Here is a 21567-nt window from a genome sequence, read left to right as displayed (position 1 = left end):
TCCCTCCTTCCCTGTCATGTGTGCAAAGGACGTGAGGGGACGTCTGCTGTACTGTTTCCTTGCAGCCCCCGGGAAAGCCAGGACTTAATCTAGGTAGACATAAGATCCTCAACACATTTACCTGGGAGTAAGCCCCGTTAAAGATAATTGGCCTTACTTCTGAGTAGACATAAGACCCTCAGCACATTTACTTGGGAGTAAGCCCCATTGAAGACAATGGGACTTAATTCTGAGTAGACATAAGATACTCAGTGCACTTACTTGGAATTAAGCCCCATTGAAGACAATGGGACTTGCTTCTGAGCAGACATAAGACGTTCAGCACACTTACACGGGAGTAAGCCTCACTGAACCTAAAGGGGTGCTCTTGGTAGGGTGGAGGATCAGATCTGCTTCCCTTTGTTGCAGAGAGGCATTCTATCCCTTTCTCCCTTGATCACAGACACGGAAAAGTCCTTCCTCTGCAAGTTCATAGCACAACCCCAGCTTTACACCCTGCCAATCTGACACCATTAGGATAATAATAATAACAACAACAACAACAACAACAACAACAACAACAACAACAACATTTCTTACCCACCTCTCCACTTGGATTGAGGCGGGGAACAACAGTGAATGTAAAACACATTAAAAACTGATTAAAAACATAGCATACATGATTAAAACATCCTTAAAACATCCTAAAATTTTACTGGATAGGCCTGCTGGAATAGATCAATCTTTATTGCTTTTTTAAATTCTAAAAGACTGTCAAGTTGATGATTTATTCCATCTGGATTTATTCCAGCTTTTCTTTGATCTAGTTTATAACACAATAAGGGGGGCGGGGAGCCACAGGAGACCTTCTGGCTGATGCCAAGGTCAAAGGACACACAAATTTCTGGGACTGGCCAGCTTCAAGAAGAAGCCCGTATACAGAACGAAAACAACGAATATAAATCCCACAATTATATTTATTTACAGTCTTAACATCTACGATTGGGTGTGTGGATGATACCCTACAGAGTTGAGACTTGGATGAGAATGGTTTCCAAAGGTGAATTGCATGTAGTTTGTTGTGTGTGTGCGTGATTGTTTGTTGTGTGTGTATGTGAGAAAGAATGCCTAGCAGAGAGAGAAAGGTGTGTGTGTGTGTGTGTGTGTGTGTGTGTGTGTGTGTGTGTGTGTGTAAAAGAAAAATTGTGACTCTCTGTTTTTTTGTTCAACAGGAAGGAACAAATAGTCTTTTTCAAATCATTCTTGGATTGAAACATGCAGATCATTCAGTTCAACCTCAACAGAAGTTGGCTTCCTATCTAAATCTGGTGTTCACAAAAGATACATCTTGATCTCCCTTTATGGATATAGAAAATGTTTGGGTTTACACAACACGTAAACCCATAGTGTTTAGGTGTGCTGAACTGTCCATGCTGTCATGCGGGGCATTTTTAAAACCGGCAATGGGTTCAGTGGACACAAAGACCCTCAACACATTTGCTTGGGAGTAAGGCCCACTGAGATGCTCTAAAAAAAGAGAAGTAGGTGGCCTGAAGTTGTTCGTGATCAATTTTCCACAACCCCAGTCACCTCTGCATATCATATTGCATATCATAACCTGCTGCCCTCCAGATGTTTGAGATCACAAGTTGCATAATTCCTGACCATGGGACATACTGACTTGCAATGATGAAAGTTGTAGTCCAACACCTTTGGAGGGCACCAGGTTGGGGAAGGGCTGCTCTAAACAAAAAAAGAGAAGTAGGTGGCCCTAAGTTGTTCGTCATCAGTTTTCCACAACCCCACAGTCACCTCTGCATATCCTATTCTCCACCCTGGTTTTTCTGCTTTGGGAGAATGAGTATTTCACTGGCACTTTCTGCCTCCTGGCAATTTTTGTGAACTGCCCAGGGAGCTTCAGCTATTGGGCGGTATAAAAATGCAATAAATAAATAAATGTAGCATTAAGCCTTGTGAGCCTTAACTCCCAATTTCCCTGCTTTTTGGTGCTTGGTTGAAAACTGTAGAGCCTTAACGTTGTTTTGTAAACCGTAGGTTTTTTTTTAATGAATAGGCCTTTGGTCTGATCTATCTTTTACCTCCCAGACAGTGGTGTAGTGGAACCAGTGCTCACACGGACACAGCACCAGCACTTTTTGTTTAGCCAGGACACTTGATATCATCTGCCACCCCCACCCCCATCCCCCTCAGACTTCCTTGTTCCTTCTGAGCTTAGCTGCAATCTTCACAGTAGCTGGAGCGAAATGAATTTTCTTAGCATTAATAAATATTTGTGAGCTATCTCTTTTGTAATGCAAATCATTTTGGGGTTGACTGTTCTTGGGTGGGCAATTAAGACCCGATCACTTTATAAAAACCTGCTCTAAGGTAGATATTAAAATTGCTAGAATTGGTTTGTTGATATAGATCAACACAGCTGCCTGAATTTTCGGCTTCTCCTCAGGGGCGTAGCTATGGGAACCATCATCTTTAGCATCAGCATTTCAAAATTTTCCACTACACCATTGGTCCCGGGTTTAGTCCTGACATCTTCAGGTAGGGCTAGGAAAGACGTCTGTTTGACATAACGGAAAGCAGCTGCCAGTCACTGCAGACAATTCTGAGCTACCTGGACCCATGGCCTGCCTTGGTATAAGGCAGCTTCCTATGATCATGTGTCGGAAATGGCCAGATTCAATCGCTCTCAGAACAGCAAATGCTTTGCCACAAAACGTCACAAAAAACACATTTTGAGCTTCTTTTTTAGCACTATATATGAACCCCTTTAAACACTACACTAGCTGCATGGGAACCAAGCATATTATTAATGACCTGTTTACATGGAGGTGAATTGTTTAACCTTTCCCACAGAATCAGCACCAGAGTTGCTAATATGATGGGCAGAACCCACACAATCTGCATTCACCTATATGGGCCTTTGCTAGACCTACCTGAAAGTCTGGTTGGGAGGAGGGGTGAGCCCGCGCTGCAGCTAGCGCAGGCTGTTGCCCCAGTCTATACGTCAGATGCGACAGGCTAAAGGAAAGCCCTGTCGCGTCCGCCATTTTTTTTCATTTTTAAAGGGCCGAGTGCGCAGGAGTGCATGGTAATTTTTTAAAAAAGTTTTCTCGCTCCCCCCTGGCCCCGATCTCCCCCCCCAGCCGCGATCTCTCCCCCTGCCCCGTATGCGCAAGTACGCCACAAAGCCGGGAAAAGCCATGGAACGAGCTAGACCTTCTGCGGTCCCCGGCTCAGCCTGGGAGGGAGGGTTGACCCCTGCCTAAACCCGGGATCCCCTGTGCATCATCTGGACACACAGGGGCGATCCCGGGTATCAGCCTGGGCTAACCCCTCATCTAGCAAAGCCCATGGTTGACCCATCTGGACATTATTCTGGTTGCAAGAAAGTCACTCACAGAGAAGCTGAATGTGACTAGTGGAGAATTTTTAATGTTGTTGATGTAAGATACAAAGCAGAAGGGATATGTTTTAAATATCTACTTTAATATTTACATTGCAATTTAAACAAAATTCAATTTAAACCTCACCCATATGTACAAGTCCTTGCACCTTGATGTTGCAAGTTGTTATGTTTGAAAGCTAGCCACTATTTTGCAACGTTTAGTTGATCTTAATAAAGATATTTGATATTTTCTCTCTCCACTGGCAATGAAATTCATTGCACCAGGCTTAAGGGGTCTAATTCAGTTTCCATGAATATTATCTTCAAATTTAACATTCCACCTGATAGAATATTTCCTTTACCAAAGATTTTCATATGCCACTAGCTTTAGAAGAACAGAAGTACATACACAATGACTGGTGTTATTTATTTATTTATTTAATTTATATCCCACTTTTTTTCCTCCAAGGAATGCAAGGTGGCGTACATAATCCTCCTCCTCTCCATTTTACCCTCACAACTACCCTGTGAGGTAGGTTGGGCTGAGAGTCTGTGACTGGCCCAAAGTCACGCAGTGGGTTTTCATTGCCAAGTGGGGACTAGAACTTGGATCTCCTAACTCCCAGTCCAACACCTTACCAACACTACACCACACTGGCTCTGTGCAATGACTGGTGTTGAACTGAACTGCTTCTTGTATTAACTTGTAGGATCAGCATGTCTCCTTGTCACTGGAGACATACCAAGAGCAATAGATTTGCCAGTTTCTGTCATGCAGTTTTAATTTCTATGGCTTTGTTTTTTGGAAGTATTTATATGGCAAATTAAGTAGGGGAAGCACATTTACTAGTTATAAGACATATGAAAATCTATCTGTTCCAGAGCTGTGAAACCTATGTGTTCCAGACACAATCTGTACAATCCCCTGGCGCTACATAATGTACCAAATAAGATCACATAACAAGGTTTCTATTTAAAAGAATTAGGGAAAAGAAAGTATGTCCTTTGGAGTAGGTTGTTTGTTTAGCCCAGTATTCCCTGAAATCATGTCGCCTGAGACAACCACTTTCTGAATTAACATTGGAACCACACTTCGCTTACACCTGAAAAGATTCCTTTTTGGACCGTGTAAGAGAAAGTACTACCTGTCCTGAGAGGATTCCACAACCCAACTTTTGAGTAAGAAACTGACTATTCTGGACATACCCTTTCTGAGGGCAGATAATTCTTTTGCATGTTTGCACTGGCAGTAATTTTGGGTGGGTACTTTGAGCTTATGGGATAATATAATTTTTAATTAGTTCATTAATTTATTGTGGCAAACTAGCAGTTTTGTTGTAGAATGCTAAGTGTGCCCAAGCAGTTCTGGAATCACTGGTTTAGCCTTTAGTTTGAAATAATCCTGGCTAAATCCAACTCAGGGCTTTTCTACACGAGGCGTTTATCATCCACTCGTCATTCAGTACTTAATGGTTTTTTTATGGGTTCTTTAGAATATGTTCTGACCCTCCAGTTTTGCTTGTGTCTAAAGAGCACTTTCACTGATATTTTTTTAGAGCAGGGGAAATGTGGTGTTCCGTTGTAAAAGCGGAAAAAAACACACTTTTCCACTTGTGTATTTGCAATATTCTGCTATACTACAGTGCTACCTAGAAATTATGTAGTGGAAAAGCAGGAAAGGAAATGCTTTGCACGTAGTGCTCAGATTCTGCAATGAAACCGAAAGTAGATACAGCGGATTAACAGTGTGGTGTAGAAAAGCCCTTAATATCTTTCAAAGAATTGGCAGGGTGGGAGAGGGGGCAGAGGGCCTAGACAATTAGACATTACACCTTTTGCTCTGGGAGGCCCATTCCCTTCCAACTGTGGATGGGTACAGAATAGTGGACAGGCAAGTCACGGTGTACATGCTCAAGGCACTTTATTCTTTATTCATGAGATCCAGAGCTGAGCCCTAGAACTAAAAACAGATTCTGAGGCTAAATCTTGCTAATGTGAAGAATACGACTGCTGGTATATATACTATATCAGGGTTGCAATTATCACAATTTTCATCATGAACAGGCTTACTGCAATGATCTATGGAGAGAACATCCTTGATATGAGTATTGTGATTATATTAACAACAGAACCAGGGAGGATATTTCTTCAGACTTTCTCTTTTTCTTGTGTTTACGCTGAAGAAAAAAACAGTACGGCCTGTATTGCTGCCAAAATCCAATACCTCCACATGTGCAAACATTATTATGATCTCAATTTACATTAGCAGTGCATTGTTTTGAATTTTATATGTTTACAGAACATCTCTTAACGTGGAGCAAGGAGGGCACCCAGTGGCCAAACAGCTTCATCTCATGTGTTTGATTCGTAAAACATTTCAGATTGTAGCTGAAATGCAATATATTGCTTTGAACTCACATGCTTAAAGAGGCAAACGACCATATGAATTAAAACATAGGTATTTTATTTTCACTAACTTCTGTTTTAAAAAGAAAACAGAATAAACGTGAATGTTCACACTATTGGTTATAAAGCCCCAAACAATCCCAGTATGATTAAAAGGAACTGATATTACTCAAAGGGGGAAAATAAAGAATTTCTAATTTTAATATTTTGCCGATTAGTTTAAACAAGATTACATCACTTGATTAATTAAATGAGAAGATGCACTTATTTGTGCTATTTTTAATTAGGAGTGGTCTTTCCAGCCTGATCCAGTTAGGGGATATATAGACAGATGGCATGGAAACAAGATTACATTTGCTCATCCTGATCTAGATGGGGAAATTGCACACGAACAGGCACTGTATGTGTGATTAATACTTCCAATCCTACAGTGACAACATGTATGCAGCCCTTGAAACTAAGTTGAAATCCAGTCAATTTATGAGTAGGAGGATGGGGCTGGATTCAGCACCCCACCCTTTTTTCGCCTTCCCGCCCAAATAGCTGATGGATAGTGTTTCCTCGGCTTTCTTTACAGATCTCCACATATACTCTGTTCTTTCAGAGCTAATATGGTCAGTGTCTGCACATCCGTAGTCTCAGTGGAACAAGCAACTACTAGAAGGACTGTAAAGAATCTATGGGTGAAATCCATTGACGTTTTTCCACTGATGGCACTGCTTCTGTCAGTGGAACCAGGACGACGGTTATTCCTCCTCCTGCTGCAGTTTTCTATGTGCCCTTAAAAACTGCTTTGGAGGGTTGACGGACCCTCCAGTGCAGATTTTAGGGTGCACACAGGGGGGAGAGGGAGAAATTCCTGTCACGCAAGCGGACTTCAGTTCATGCGATGTTGGATTCCGCCCTACCTTTGATGATATGAAATTTAGTCAGAAAAACTCCATATATAGTTTGAGGGAAAATTGAGGGCCAAACTACATGTTACATTTAATGTTTAACTTCTAACTACATCTGCTACATCTGTTGTTTTATGGTACTTAGATTAATTACAGCTATGGGGTGTATGTTGTTATTGGGATCACAGTGGGTGGGGATCTCAATAACCCAACTATGAACTGCCTAAACACAGACACATTTCTCTATGGGACTTCGTATAAATGTTCCCACTGGTGCTGTTTCAGCCAATCCTATTCTCTTAATGCTCAAAGAGCCAGCAGTCACAGGTGAGGAAAAAAATCATCTTAATACAGTTTTAGGCCATGGGCCCTGTTGATGCTCTGTGATGTAGCTTGGGTTGCAGTGTTCTGCTAAGGGATCAGATCTTGAGCAGGGATCAGCTGGCTTCAGGTTTCTCAGGAATCAAGTAGAAAGAGAGTAGAAGCACGTCCTGGGAGCTACACAGGATTGTCTGTACGCTGCTCCAATGAAATTCAAAGAATGAGACTGAAGCTTAAATAGAAAGTTACCGGCCCTGTCTCTACATTGACTGAGAGCTCCATCACACCAACTTTTTTCTCCTGGTATGCACCTGCAATTTTGTCCTCCATTTCTTTAGCACAGCAAGTGCCGGTCCCTTTCACAATCATAGCTATACTGGAGGACTCTCTTTTCACTTGTTTGCTCTCCCATTATTGCACCCGCCCCACCCCACCCCTTCTTCTTCCCCCTCTACTTCATTGGTTCTTTTCAAGGATTGGATGTGGGAGCCTCCCCCCCCCCCCGGTTGCTCTGGCTTTGCTGTCTAGCATTTTACCGATTCAACGTTTAATCGGCTGGGTGCCGTTTCTGCAGGCAAGGAGGGTGGAGTTGGAGCAGCAAAAGGCCATTCGACTGGCTCAATTTGTTTGACATGGTGTGCTGGAGGAGAACTGGAGGTGGAAGGACGCTTTAATCCCACATGGAGGAAATAAACCAGATTTTCCCCGCTCCAAAATAAGATGGAAAAGGAAGAGGCGAGATGAGTGTAGGACACCATGTGAGTACCGCATTGCAAAACCACAAACCAGGCATGATGAGAGTGTGATTAAACACTGGTGTGATGGAGCTCTGAGACTATGAGCGTCATCACACGGGGGGGGATCGCATTTGCTTACCATCGCTTCTCCACCTGTGTATTTGTCCCTCATTACTTCCTCTTTTGAAAGAAGAAGTAAACAACCTGCACGAGGACCATTCAGTGGGCCATTTTGATTGTGCTGCTTTTCCTGCACACATCAGGAGATATCGACAACTTCCATCTAAAAATAAGTCAGACTTACTGGGGTGTGGTGTTGTTGTTTTTTTGTGGTGCAAAGAAGGCTAAAAGGGGCATGAGGCGCGTGAGAGGGACCCGCCAAAACCCATGAGTGCCCAGTAACGAGCGTGCAATAAAATACTCGTCTGATGGAGCACTTGGATCCTTAAAATATCCCTTGCTTTTGATGGTACTTTTAAAACTGGCTATGTATCAGAATTACGCATTTTTATTTCCCCCACTATAGACATGAAAGCTGGCTAAAGATGCTTCCAGGTGAAGCTTTTATGGTGCTATCTCCCTGCCTCATTCATAAAATTTAACGTGGGGTCCAGATGTCATTGTCTTTCACTTGTAACCCTCCTGTGTTTTCCCACCTCCTCTTCCATTTTTTTCTTCACTGCAGAGAGTCCATTAAAGGAAAAAAAACAAAAAACCAGACAGAATAGCTGCACAATGCCTTCTGAATGGTAGTGCTTAGAGCCCTCCATCTGGAAGCACTCTAAGATGTCCCAGCATTATACAAAACTCATTCACAGCTAGTATAAAACTACTCTCATTAAAGTAGCTGAGATTTCCTTGTCTCAGGTGGCATTATTTCTCAGACTGGATTTGATTAGAATAAAAAGATTAACTGAGAATTACAGAGATCTGTCTCCTATAAGTGGCCCTGCCGAGCCAAGCATTAACAGACTGTTCTCCTTCTGTCTGGAAGTTGGAGCAATTAAAAGCCAGACTTCACTGTCACTTCCCAGCAACCAGACTGGGCATAAAGAGAAGACATCATAAGGCTATGCTGAAGGACAATGCACAGCTGTGATTGTTTGAATTGCATAAGTGGCACGAAATGAAGTGAATCAGGTTGGCCTATGCTTTCCCTCCCCATAGTGGAGAATATGGCCTGATGGGTTGTGAAGATGGGTTGTGAGTATGCTCTGTGTGTGTGCTTCCTGGGGTCAGATGGTTACAGGGATGGTGCATGTGCATGCTTCAGCCCTCTAGGCTAGATGGTTTAGCCCCTTGGAATCCTCACGCAGAGTTAGTTTGTTCTGTTGGGAAGGTGAATGATAGAGAACTGATTTATGATTTAAGGGCTCTTATCACGTAGTATAAGGTAAACTGAACTGTTATTTGTGTATAGCAGAATTGCACGGGGATGGGGAATCACTTTTGCATCTTTGATATTTGTTATAATTATATTATTATTGCAGGGGTAATACTTTGGCTGTTGCTAGACGAGGACTTAGCCCGGTGTGAGGCCTTAAATCCCGGTGTGAGGCAGACGACGCACAGGGGATCCTGGGGTCAGGGCGGGCTAAATCCTCCCTTGACCTGGGATAACCGGATCTGCTTATGGCCCGGCTTTTCTGCAGCCCTGGGCTGAGCCTGGGGCTGCGGAAGGTCTAGCTACTTCCGTGGCTTTTCCCGGCTGCTCGCTTACTTGCGAGTAGCCGGGAGAAGCCACGCACTGGGCACAGCACTCCATAGGAGCGCTGTGCCCATCAGGCCAGGGGGGGAAATCACGGGGGGGGGAGATGGGGGCCGGGGGAAAGAGCGGACCCGGCAGGAGAGATGGGGGGGAGAGCGGAGGCAGGGTGGGGAGATCACGGACAGGGGGCGCGGGAGGGGGCATCGGACATGGCAGGCGGGTGATCGGGTGGGCATGGCGAGTGGGCTGGCAAGCGGGCAGGGGGGCATCAGACATGGCGGATGGGGGGGAAGAAGAACGGGACCAGGGCAAGAAGATCAGGGACGGGCGAGCGAGTGGGGGGCAGACATGGCGAGTGGGGACGGGCGAGTGAGCGGGGGTGGACATGGTAAGCGGGGGGAGGACGGGCGAGCGAGCGGGCAGGGGGGCATCAGACATGGGGGGAAATCAGGGGCAGGGGGAGCGGGGAACCCTTTATTTTTTTTAAAAAAAAACCTCACTTTTCCGTTGGTGCGCTCCTGCGCACATGGCCCTTTAATTAAAAAAATATATATGGAGGACGCGACGGGGCTTTCCCTTTCCACGTCGCGTGTTACGTGTAGAAAAGGCGACGGCCCGCGCTAGCTGTAGCGCGGCCTCGCCCCGACTCCCCACTGGATTATCAGGTAGGTCTAGCAAGGCCCTTTGACTACAATGTTTGGATTACTAATTATGGATTGTCCTGTGAACTGAAATGAAGGAATCTACAAATGGGACTATTGAAGCATCCAGCATCTTGAGAAAACCAAAGACACTTCAGAACTGGCCTACCGCAAAGTTGCAAGCAAGAAATCTATATTTTTGTTTGGATTCAGAGGGACTCATTGTGCATTTATGTGTTTTGAGAAATGGTTGCATTTGCTTGTATAATTTAATTCTTACTAAAGACATGTTTGTTCAGTTATATCTTTGCTAGTTTTATTCTGCTTAAGCCCCGTAGGACCCACACAAGTAGAGATTATACATGCACAAAGAAGCTTGATGTGCTAGCTTCTGTACATTGACGGAGGATATGTTAAATTGGAGGATATGTTAAATTATTTATTTTAATTCTGATCCTAACTTTTTTTTTCTAACGGGTGCCCAAGATGGAGGGTAGCATTATATTTGTTCTTAGAAGTCCTTAGAAGTCATTTTTGTACGATTTCATTTTCTTCCAGAGTGCCAAAATAAAATAAAATAAATCCTCGTGACACAAAAATACAGAACCTTCGCTTTATCTTTTCATCATGTCTTTTTGAACACAAACGGTAACGTGCTTTACTGACATTCCACAGTTCATCATTTGATGAAGTGGATGCTTTATCATGAAGCAGCTCTACCTCATGATTGTGACACGAGAAAAATAGCTTTGTACATGCCACCACCATCTTTCCCCTCCACACACATCTTCCCTCACTGAGATTGGCTTGAGCATGGCAATTCTGAACAGCATTTATATGCCTCCCCCACAGTTTTCCATCAGATAATAAAGGTGGGAACGAAGTGTTACGAGAGAGACGGAGCTCCATGTCGCTTTCTTTCCTCTTCCTAGCAACATCTATTATAACACAATGTGTGACATGAGGAAATCATGCTGTGGGGGTTGTTTTTTGTTTTTTTGCCCCCAACAGCCAATGATGTGGAGCAGTGGGGGTGGGGAAACACATAGCAATGATGCAGAGTCAGAATTGGTGATATAGTAGATGTTACTAGGAAGAGGACACAGAAAGAGAGAGAGAGAGGGAGGGAGAAAGAAAGAGAGCAGTAGCAGCTCCATGTTCCTTGTAATGCTTAGTTCCACGTTAATAATACTAATATTTATAATACTTAACACTAATTATGCTTAGAATTCATTAGAGTTATTAATTAATGCTTAGACATTTCCACACAGCTACACGACTAAATAGTTTGAAGGGAAGACAAAAGCTAAAATAGAACAATGAATCCTTCACCCCCTGCAATGAATGATGCACATTTGTTTTTAGGCTGTTTTTAATTTTCTTGGGTTTTATAAACATTCTTTCACCATTAGGTGATACTTCTTTGGACTCCACAACAGATGCAAAAATAATGGTGAAAAATCCATCACACAGAGCTGCATAATGTACTATATTTGTAACAGTAACATGAAAACTCATAGTATCCCTTATAACATAAGAGTCTATTCATCAATAACATTGACTGTTTTTCTCACAACATTCATTCTTCAAGCCTAACTTGCCAACATATTGACTAATACAAGAGGGAATTAATGATATTGAAAGAGAAAATTGCTTGTTTTCTTTCTTCTTATCCATGTGTTTGGCACAAATACTAGGGATAAAACAAAGCTGACAGTTTTACACCTTTGGTGAAAAGTGATTTTCAACCATCTTCAAAGTAGGCCAGAGACACAAGGATTTTCTTTTGTACTGTGTTATATACCATTAACTCACTAAAACCTTGATAAATCTTTAAACAATTGTAACAGTTTCCTTGAGCACTGCAAGGTCTGAGCATTTCTCCTTTCAGTGGAAGAACAGTAGCTGAAAAAACTAGAAAATAAATCATAAAATATAGCAAGTCAAAATGTTATTTACTTGTTCTACCATCATTGGTCTAATTCAGCTTTCTCCAACTTGATGCTCTCCAGATATGTTGGACTACAGCACCTACTATCTCCACTCACCATGTCCAATAGGCTGAGATGATATATATCTGGCCCAAAGGAGCCCCAGGCCTAATCTACACCAAGCAGGATATAGCACCATGAAAGCGGTATAAAAGCAGTATATAAAAGGCAGGAGCCACACCAAGCAGCATATAGCACTATGAAAGTGCTACAGTATATGGTATGTGTCAATGGCCCCCAACAGTTGTCAGTGCACTTCCATACCATTATAAAGCAGTAGTGTGGCTCCTATCTTTTATATGCTGCTTTCATAGTACAATATCCTGTTTGGTGTAGTTTAGTCCAATCCAGGGGTGGAACTGAACAGGGAGATTATGCCACTGCCAATTCCCTTATACCCTGCCAATCCCCGTGGGACCCACTGCTTGCAGAAGGAAGATTTAGCACTTCCGAGGCAATCGGAAATGAGCTAAAATGCTCATTTCTAGAATGGACTGTAATTTATCTGATTTTATATTGCCCTTTTATCTTTTAATGTTTTTAATTTATTGTGTACTTATTGTATTTTTATGGTTTTAATTGTGCACTGCTATTGAGCGGTATAAAAATGAAATAAATAAATAAATCCCAAGAAGCTGATTGGTGGGAGATTCAGGACAGATGAATGGAAGGACTTCTTCACACAGCACATAATTAAACTATGGTATTCGCTACCACAAGATGCTCCAGCAAAGGAGATCATTACCTTGTCGTGGTGCTGGAGCTTGAGCACCTCAAGGATGCCATGAGCTAAACCGTGAAGGGACACCCAAGACGGGAAGGTCATGGTAGAGAGGTCAGACTAAATACGATCCCTGGGGAAGGTAATGGCAACCCACCCCAGTATTCTTGCCATGAAAACTAAATGGATCAGTACAACCAGAGATATGTCGGTATACCATATGCCAGCAAATCTGGAAAACACAAGAATGGCCATCAGACTGGAAAAAATCAACTTATATCCCCATACCAAAAAAGGGAAACACTAAAGAATGTTCAAACTATCGGACAGTGGCACTTATTTCACATGCCGGCAAGGTAATGCTCAAGATCCTGCAAGGTAGACTCCAGCAATTCATGGAGCGAGAATTGCCAGATGTACAAGCTGGGTTTAGAAAAGGCAGAGGAACTAGAGACCAAATTGCCAATATCCGCTGGATAATGGAGAAAGCCAGGGAGTTCCAGAAAAACATCTATTTCTGTTTTATTGACTATTCTAAAGCCTTTGACTGTGTGGATCATAACAAACTGTGGCAAGTTCTTGGTGGTATGGGGATACCAAGTCATCTTGTCTGCCTCCTGAGGAATCTGTATAACGAACAAGTAGCAACGGTAAGAACAGACCACGGAACAACGGACTGGTTTAAGATTGGGAAAGGAGTACGGCAGGGTTGTATACTCTCACCTTACCTATTCAACTTGTATGCAGAACACATCATGCGACGTGCTGGGCTTGACGAATCCAAGGCTGGAGTTAAAATCGCAGGAAGAAACATTAACAATCTCAGATATGCAGATGACACCACTTTGATGGCTGAAAGCGAGGAGGAGTTGAGGAGCCTTATGACAAAGGTGAAAGAAGAAAGTGCAAAAGCTGGGTTGCAGTTAAACCTCAAAAAAAACAAGATTATGGCAACCAGCTTGATTGATAACTGGCAAATAGAGGGAGAAAATGTGGAGGCAGTGACAGACTTTGTATTTCTGGGCGCAAAGATTACTGCAGACGCTGACTGCAGCCTGGAAATCAGAAGACGTTTACTTCTTGGGAGGAGAGCAATGACAAATCTTGATAAAATAGTTAAGAGCAGAGACACCACACTGACAACAAAGGTCCGCATAGTTAAAGCAATGATATTCCCCATAGTAACCTATGGCTGCGAGAGCTGGACCATAAGGAAAGCTGAGCGAAGGAAGATAGATGCTTTTGAACTGTGGTGTTGGAGGAAAATTCTGAGAGTGCCTTGGACTGCAAGAAGATCAAACCAGTCCATACTCCAGGAAATAAAGCCAGACTGCTCACTTGAGGGAATGGTATTAAAGGCAAAACTGAAGTACTTTGGCCACATAATGAGAAGACAGGATACCCTGGAGAAGAGGCTGATGCTAGGGAAAGTGGAAGGCAAAAGGAAGAGGGGCCGACCAAGGGCAAGATGGATGGATGATATTCTGGAGGTGACAGACTTGACCTTGGGGGAGCAAGGGGTGGCGACAGCCAACAGAAAGCTCTGGCGTGGGCTGGTCCATGAAGTCACGAAGAGTCGGAAACGACTGAACGAATAAACAACAAAACCACAAGATGTAGTGATGGCCACCAATTTGGATGGCTTTTTAATGGAATTGCACAAATTCCTGCAGGAGAAGACTATCGGCTACTAGTCCTGATGGCTATGTGCTACCTTCAGTATCAGAGGGCTACTTTAAATGAGTGTTTTATAACACACTCGTTACTGGCCACTGTGCATCTCCTGCTCCATTTTCTCATTCTAAAGCTAAAAATAAAACCTCAGAAAACCTGGAATAAATCTATATTTGTCTGGTTTTCCTGCCATGTGCAGGTAAAGTTGTGCTATAAAATGCCCACAAGCAGGTGCTGTCCCATTCAACTGCATTGAGACTATACAAGCCATGTGGTCGCTGCTCTCTTCCTTGTGTAAATACAGCTCATTGCAGAAGCGTAAGAGATGCAGGAAGCAAAGCCAGGGTAAGGGAATGTGATTTCCATCTGTCTGAAGGAGCTCAGAGGCAGTATCCCTCTTTAAACCAGTCGTTGGGGAATATGGGCAGAAGGGTGCTGTTGCACATATTCTGCTTGTGGGTTTCCCGTGGGCAGCTGGTCGGCCAATGTGTGAACAGAATGCTGGATTTGATGGACCTTGGTCTAATCCAACATGCTTCTTCTTGTGTTCTTAAGACTGCTCCTTACATTTCTGCAAATATGATGTGTAAAATGTGTGATATTAATGGGTGGTTGAAGACAATTGTATGGGATAGTTTGGTTTATTTATTATTTTATTTTATTTCTATACCGCCCAATAGCTGACGCTCTTTGGGAAGTTCAGTGTTTTGTGCGACATTAAAAATATTTAGCAAATTTAAACAGCCAATATTAGAGTGACCATCATTACCACCATGCCCCAAGCTCTATCCATGGATATACAAACTGTAACAGCTTATACCAACTGGCCTGTAGGCCATACACCAGCAAAAACTACAACAGCAGTGCTTCAGAGATATTTTGAGGCTTTTCTCATAGACTTTCCTTCCCGTCAGACCCACATATTGCTTGTCACTACTGCTGTCAAAATGAAAATCCATTGAACAAAAATAGTATGGACAAATAATTGGAAGTGGGAGGCAGAAGGCATAAATAAAACTGCCATGATTTATTTGTTTTGTATCATTTATTCCATTTAGTCATAGAATCCAATCAGGCCCAGCATCAGAGTTCGGCAAGGCTGAGCGCTGCCGAGGGCCCACGGGCTCATGAAAGCCAACCCTGCTGACCCCTAAGGCCTCCACTCACCACAGCCATCTCTCCTCTGGAGAGCTGGGTTGGCAGGACAAATTGGCTGGGGTGCCTCTTCAGAGAGCTGGCCAATCCCAAATGCTAGGCTCTAAGGGGGTCCTTCCTCAGAGCCAGGCATTGTGGAGACTGGAGAGGTGTCCCAGGAGATTGCCTGTGCTGCGGGTGATCTCCTGGGACACGTCTCCTCATGAGCAGCTGCCTGACTTCCAGAACTCAAAGTCTGTATGACAAACTGCAGAGATCATGCACAATGGAAATATTAAAAAAATACGGTTATTTCTACAAATAAATGATTATTTTTTTAAAAAAAATGCTGATTATTATAACACCTATTGATGACATCTTTGTTTAGGGTTAGCAAAGATCAAAGTACCTAAAGAGAAATGCTACTAATATTATGTTCTGAATCAAAGATTCATAAAACAAGTAATTCATTATTTTGTATGATGGGGTTCGCCTGACTGCTGTTTGCCCTATAAAAAAAGAATATCTCACAGAGCTATAAATAATGGAAACCGGCCATTAAATATTGATCTGTTGCATAGTATTCACAGCTGCACAATTAAGTTCGCTTTTTAAAAAATAGCTTATTGTAAATTATATATCAATAAAGAACTGTTTACATATTCTGTTTGGAAAGGACATTAGTTGAAACTTAAGGTGGCACTTGTGGGATTTCTTACTGTCAGAATTAAAAACCTTATCACTTGTTTCCTTATGATCCTAACCTCTAATCCTTGCTATAAGTAAGCTGTCATACAAACTTGTCCTGCAAACCCACAATTTGCTGGCTACCAGTTAGGGCCTTAAATCAGATATCATCCTAAACCATGCTTTACGCTGGCCATAGTTTATAATCTAAAACATAGCTTGAGCTTCCAAACATACTGGCAATCCATTGCTTAGAGCAAATTGTTTGCTTTCAATTTATGTTGTTTCAGCACTGCAGCACCTAGGGGCTCATCTACACCAAGCAGGATATTCCACTACGAAAGCGGTATATACCGCTTTCATACTCCTTTCATAGTGGAATATCCTGCTTGGTGTAGATGAGCCCAAGGTATTGTGGTGGCCAGAGACAGAGCAGTAACCATCCTATGGGTTGTCACTTCAGACATCACACCAAACCATAGTTAGCGCTGCAGGTCTGTGCTGCTGGCCAGTCACACCAAATTATTGTGAAGCTTCCTTAACCTTGGTTTTGTACAATGCCTGAATAGACCCACTGTTGTTCTCCTGGGACAACTGTGTGGTGGTGACTGGACCAAGTCATCACTCCAGAAAGCTGCTGCATGGGAATGGTTGTTATAACCCTAGCCAAAGTTTTCCACAAATAGCAATTCCTCACCCCAACAAGCACAATTGTCAAAGTTCAGTACAAAGTATGATTAAAGAAAACCACCACAAAATTATTCCCCTGATTTCCCATCCCATATTATTATTATTTTTGTGAGTTGTGTACTTGGCCCATGCAGCTTTCAAGTGCATGTCTTCCATGAACTGGACAGTCCTGCACAGTACGGCAAGACACCCCTGCCTCCCTCAGATCAGAAGGTGAGGCCTCGCTCTGCATCACTCCAGCTTAGAAATAAGCTTGGTTGGGACTCATGCTAAGGCCTTTTCTGTCATGGCACTCACCTTCTGAACTCTGCTCAAGGAGGCCCTCCTAGCCACTTCTCTGCTTTCCTTTAGCTGAAAACCTTTTAGAAAATGGATATTGTTGTTTTATACTGTTTTTATATTTTTGATGGTTTTAAATTTTGTATACTTTTTAATGTTCACTGTTTTTGACTTTTGTAAACTGCCCAGATACCCTTGGAACTTTTTCAGCTGAAGAGCAGGGTTAAATAAAATCTTTAAATAAATAAATTATAGCACTCAGAGAATATTCATAGGAAGGAACCCATTGTCTGGAAGCACTGAAAGAAAATTAGCTAATTAGTTAATTATCTCCTCCACAGTTTTATTTTGTTTTTTGGCTGTGAAGGGGGGAAGAACATTTGCTTTCTATGCAATAATGTTTCTCTAGATCTGGGCTTTTATGGAAAAGCAGATTTTGAAGGAAAGATTGAACGAAGAGTGAACTGACAGGTAGAGAGGAGAGGGCTGTTTCACAATGACATTGGGGCTGTCTACAAACACGGAAAGCCGCGTGATGGCTGTGGATCTGTGCCCCGTCAGTTAGAGGATGTAGGCGCAGATTCACAGCCATCCCGGGGCTTCTCCATGATGCTGCATTCTGAAAAAGTTGGGGATTTACCCAGACTTTTTCAAAGGGAGTGACGTCAACACAGTGCTTCGTCCGTGTAATGTCTCTCCACAGCCAATCCAGAGCCAACCTGGGGGAAGCCAAACAGCAATTGGTCGCCTTCCACCAGGAAGAGGACAGGGGCAGCTCCAAGACCCGGATGGCCGCCCAGAAACCCAGCACTCCTTCCTCGGCATCGGGATTATCCAATGACACACTGGAAGAGGGAAAGCACAGGGTTGAGGAGGGAGGCGGCGCCAGTCCGGTGACATGAAGACAGCCCCGTAAACTTTTATCAAATATTAATATCCTTATTAAACTTCTCCTCTCTTGTGCTATTTCTTGCCTCCACGCTTTCTCCCTTGTGGCTCCTTATGTGTAGAACCCTTCCCCTTTAAATATTCAGCTAGCCTCTTCTTTGTCTTACTTTAATAAATGATGATAAACTCATATTTTCCCTTTTATATACTATTTGACCTTTTGTTTCTTTTCTGTTCCTAAGTGAATTATGTTATTCTTTTATTCATTTACCTTCTTTTACTTTCTCCCAGCTAGTGAAAGGTCTCCCTTTCCTTCCAGCTACACTGTCCTTTTTCTTCTAAGATTATAAGTCTGCAGGCAAGAACGTGTGCCTTTTATTTTTGAACACTACCTAGCACATGTTAGGCACTTCTATAAATAATATGTGGTGATAATAACTAATCACTAAGGTGGAAGCAGGAGCCAATAGGCAGATGGAGTGAAAGGGATGGGGGATGAAAGTAAAGCAACTCCTAGTTAGCAGAAGAGTAATGCCGAGAATATAAAGAACAGAGAATCCTGACATGACTAATCATGTGACCGCAAACATGACAGAGAAAGACAAATGCAGGAACTTTATTATAGGCTGCAAGTTGGCACAGAGAACATTAGAATTATTCCTGAAATGGATTGTTAGTGCCACAGGATAATAAATCTTTCTGCACAATCCTGCTAATTTTTAATTCTTTTTTGGATTTTTAAAAACGTCTCTTTACCAAACATTTGCACAATAAAATAAAACATTGGTATGTTACCTTAAATTTGTCAACTTCTGCCTTTGAACATGTTGCATGGTAAGACAGCACCTGACCCAGAACAAATTGGGGTGGGGAGGAAATTGCTTTAAGTGAGAAGCAGAAATGATATAGTCACTTTAAAAAGCCATTGATGAAATGCCCTTTAAAATGGTTTATTAATATTTGTGCATCATATACTATACATGAAATATTACAGATCATCATTTATACTTGCAGCACTTACCTCCTAGATAATGTTTTAGGAAATCGTATGTAGTAAATAATGTAATGTTGCAGACAATACTTTTGTTTTAAGATGTTTCTTTTGAGAGAAAGAAACCTTAGAAAAATAGTTATGGGTAATACTGGCTTTTCATAGGTATGTTTTCCAGGGTGTGCCATAGTCAACAGGTTTACCTTGCTATCCTATACCATGTATAAATGTCCTTTAAATGTGGTACTTTAGAAGTTAAAATATCCCACGAATACCATCTAAATAACATGTTTCATGTATAGAAATTCTATACATTTGCACCAGATATAGACTACATGTTTCTAACCTATCTCCCACAAGCATTAGACTGGAGTCCACTTTTAAAAATGGAACTACCTTGAATTTTCAGACAGATTGGAGAAAAACAACACTAGCTGAGAGCTGAAAGTTATTTAAGATAAGCATCTCTGCCCATGGTGAACACGCGTCTTTCTTTTGTCCCACTTTTGCTCTGGTGAAACAGACTCTGCTGTTTCTTCAAACAGTAAAAAAACCTACGAAGCCAGTTTAGCAGTGGCAACAGTAGGATGAATGTTCACACCCCCATGAGCTACCAATTCTCTACAGTCTCAGTAATTATCCAACTGTGATAAGAGGGTCTTTTCAAACCCAGTTATCTTTAAGGAAACTTTCCATGTCACTAGAAAGAATTACATCAAATGTGTGCTTCTTCCTTGTATTTTGAGCCAGTTACTATTCAGGATACAGCCATGGGTGTCATGAAGGCTATAAGAAATTTAAAAGTCTACTCACAAGAACTAAGCATCAGTACTTATAAAGTGCATTTTCAGTGATGGCACCCTGGCTGTAGAATGGTCTCCTCAAAAAGGCTCACCTAGCACTTACTTGGTGGACTTTTCAGTCCCAAGTGATCTTTTTTTATTTTCCCAGTCCCTTGAAAGTTTTCTTTTTTAAATCTAAATCATGTTTCATTCATTATTTAGAGCTGCCAGTTTTTTTGTTCTACTGATTTTATTCTATCTATGCTTTATATTGTATTGTTTATAGTTGTGTTTTGTCATTATTATTGTATGCTGCCCAAAGAACTTTGTTTTGGGGCAACATATATTGTCAGTTGATAAATGGATATATTCAAGTCCTTAACAATGAATAGATTTCATCATGGGTGAGATCAAGGAGTTCCACTTCACCACAGAAATGTAGAAAAAGAAACAGAAATCACTTTCCTTTCACATCACTGTTCAAAATATGAGCAAGCCCTTATTAATCTCTCAGGTTCTCATCAGCATTTTTAGTATGTTTCAATCATCCTACCCTTGTACAAAAAACCCCCACCTAAATTGTGATGATCCTTCATCATTATTAAAATCAACATTCACATAACAGTGTGATCAATCTTTACATATCTTCCAAGAAAGTAGTATGTTACAGCTTATCGGTTATATATTCCTTCACTGAAACAATAAATTTTTTTTTTAGTTAAAGAGTCCTTATTTTGATGAGCTGTAAACACACTTTGGCTATGATTATAAATAGCCACAGTGTAGGCAGGGGAGAAATCTCCATGCACCTGGAGGTTACAACTGATCAAATGGCTGAGCAAGCAGGCCAATTTTAAATGGAGAACTAGCTTGCCTATTCCACCAGGTGATGAGATAAAGATGTTTAAAATACCTCTAGCGAACCACATATCTTTTCCTTGCTTGAGCTATGGCTGTCAAGGACTCTAAGCCAATAAGGCTTAGAATGCTTGACAGCCATAACTCAAGCAAGGAAAAAGTATGTCGTTAGCTAGAGGTACGTTGCCTGGAGTACAATTAAGCCACAGATCTGAACTGACAGAGGTTGACAGAGACATTCAAGTCTTGCAGAACTCATCAGCGATACTGACCACCATTACCAGATGAAATGGTGGAATATTATCAAAGAGAAACTATGCTCATATGGGCTCTCTACAGAACATCTACTAGCCATAGGTTTAGAAAAAGCCAAAGACCTTGTTAAGCAGCGTATATGGGATATTGAACTGCAGAATGATCTAAGTCAAATCCTATATATTTATCGCTCTCCCCAAGATATACAGGGCGGTGGCCCCACAGCCTATCTGAGTTCCCTTACATATTATAAATACAGGTGGGCATTTACTAGGGCTCGCTATAATGCTCTCCCTTCCAAGTTCACAGAAGGCAGATATCAAGGAATTCCAGTCCCCCAAAGGTTATGCCCATGTGATTCAGGTGAGATAGAGACATTATTATTATTATTATTATTATTTATTTATTTATTTATTTATATAGCGCCATCAATGTACATGGTGCTGTACAGAGTAAAACAATAAAATAGCAAGACTCTGCCGCATAGGCTTACATCCTCTCATGTGCTTTTATACTGCTCGTTCTA

The 21567-nt window shown here is 42.0% G+C and overlaps 1 protein-coding gene across 1 annotated transcript in view; it reads right to left on the bottom strand.

The window, feature by feature from the left end:
- Positions 1-21567, bottom strand: part of PDE11A (phosphodiesterase 11A) — a 199765-nt gene that overhangs the window by 74394 nt on the left and 103804 nt on the right. The window contains exon 10 of the mRNA XM_063116335.1: positions 18951-19001. Coding sequence (XP_062972405.1) covers positions 18951-19001 — 51 coding nt within the window. The remainder of the gene's footprint in view (positions 1-18950; positions 19002-21567) is intronic.

Source organism: Elgaria multicarinata, chromosome 2, assembly GCF_023053635.1.
Source record: "Elgaria multicarinata webbii isolate HBS135686 ecotype San Diego chromosome 2, rElgMul1.1.pri, whole genome shotgun sequence".
NCBI lineage: Eukaryota > Metazoa > Chordata > Lepidosauria > Squamata > Anguidae > Elgaria > Elgaria multicarinata.
This window is presented reverse-complemented; position numbering and strand designations above follow the sequence as displayed.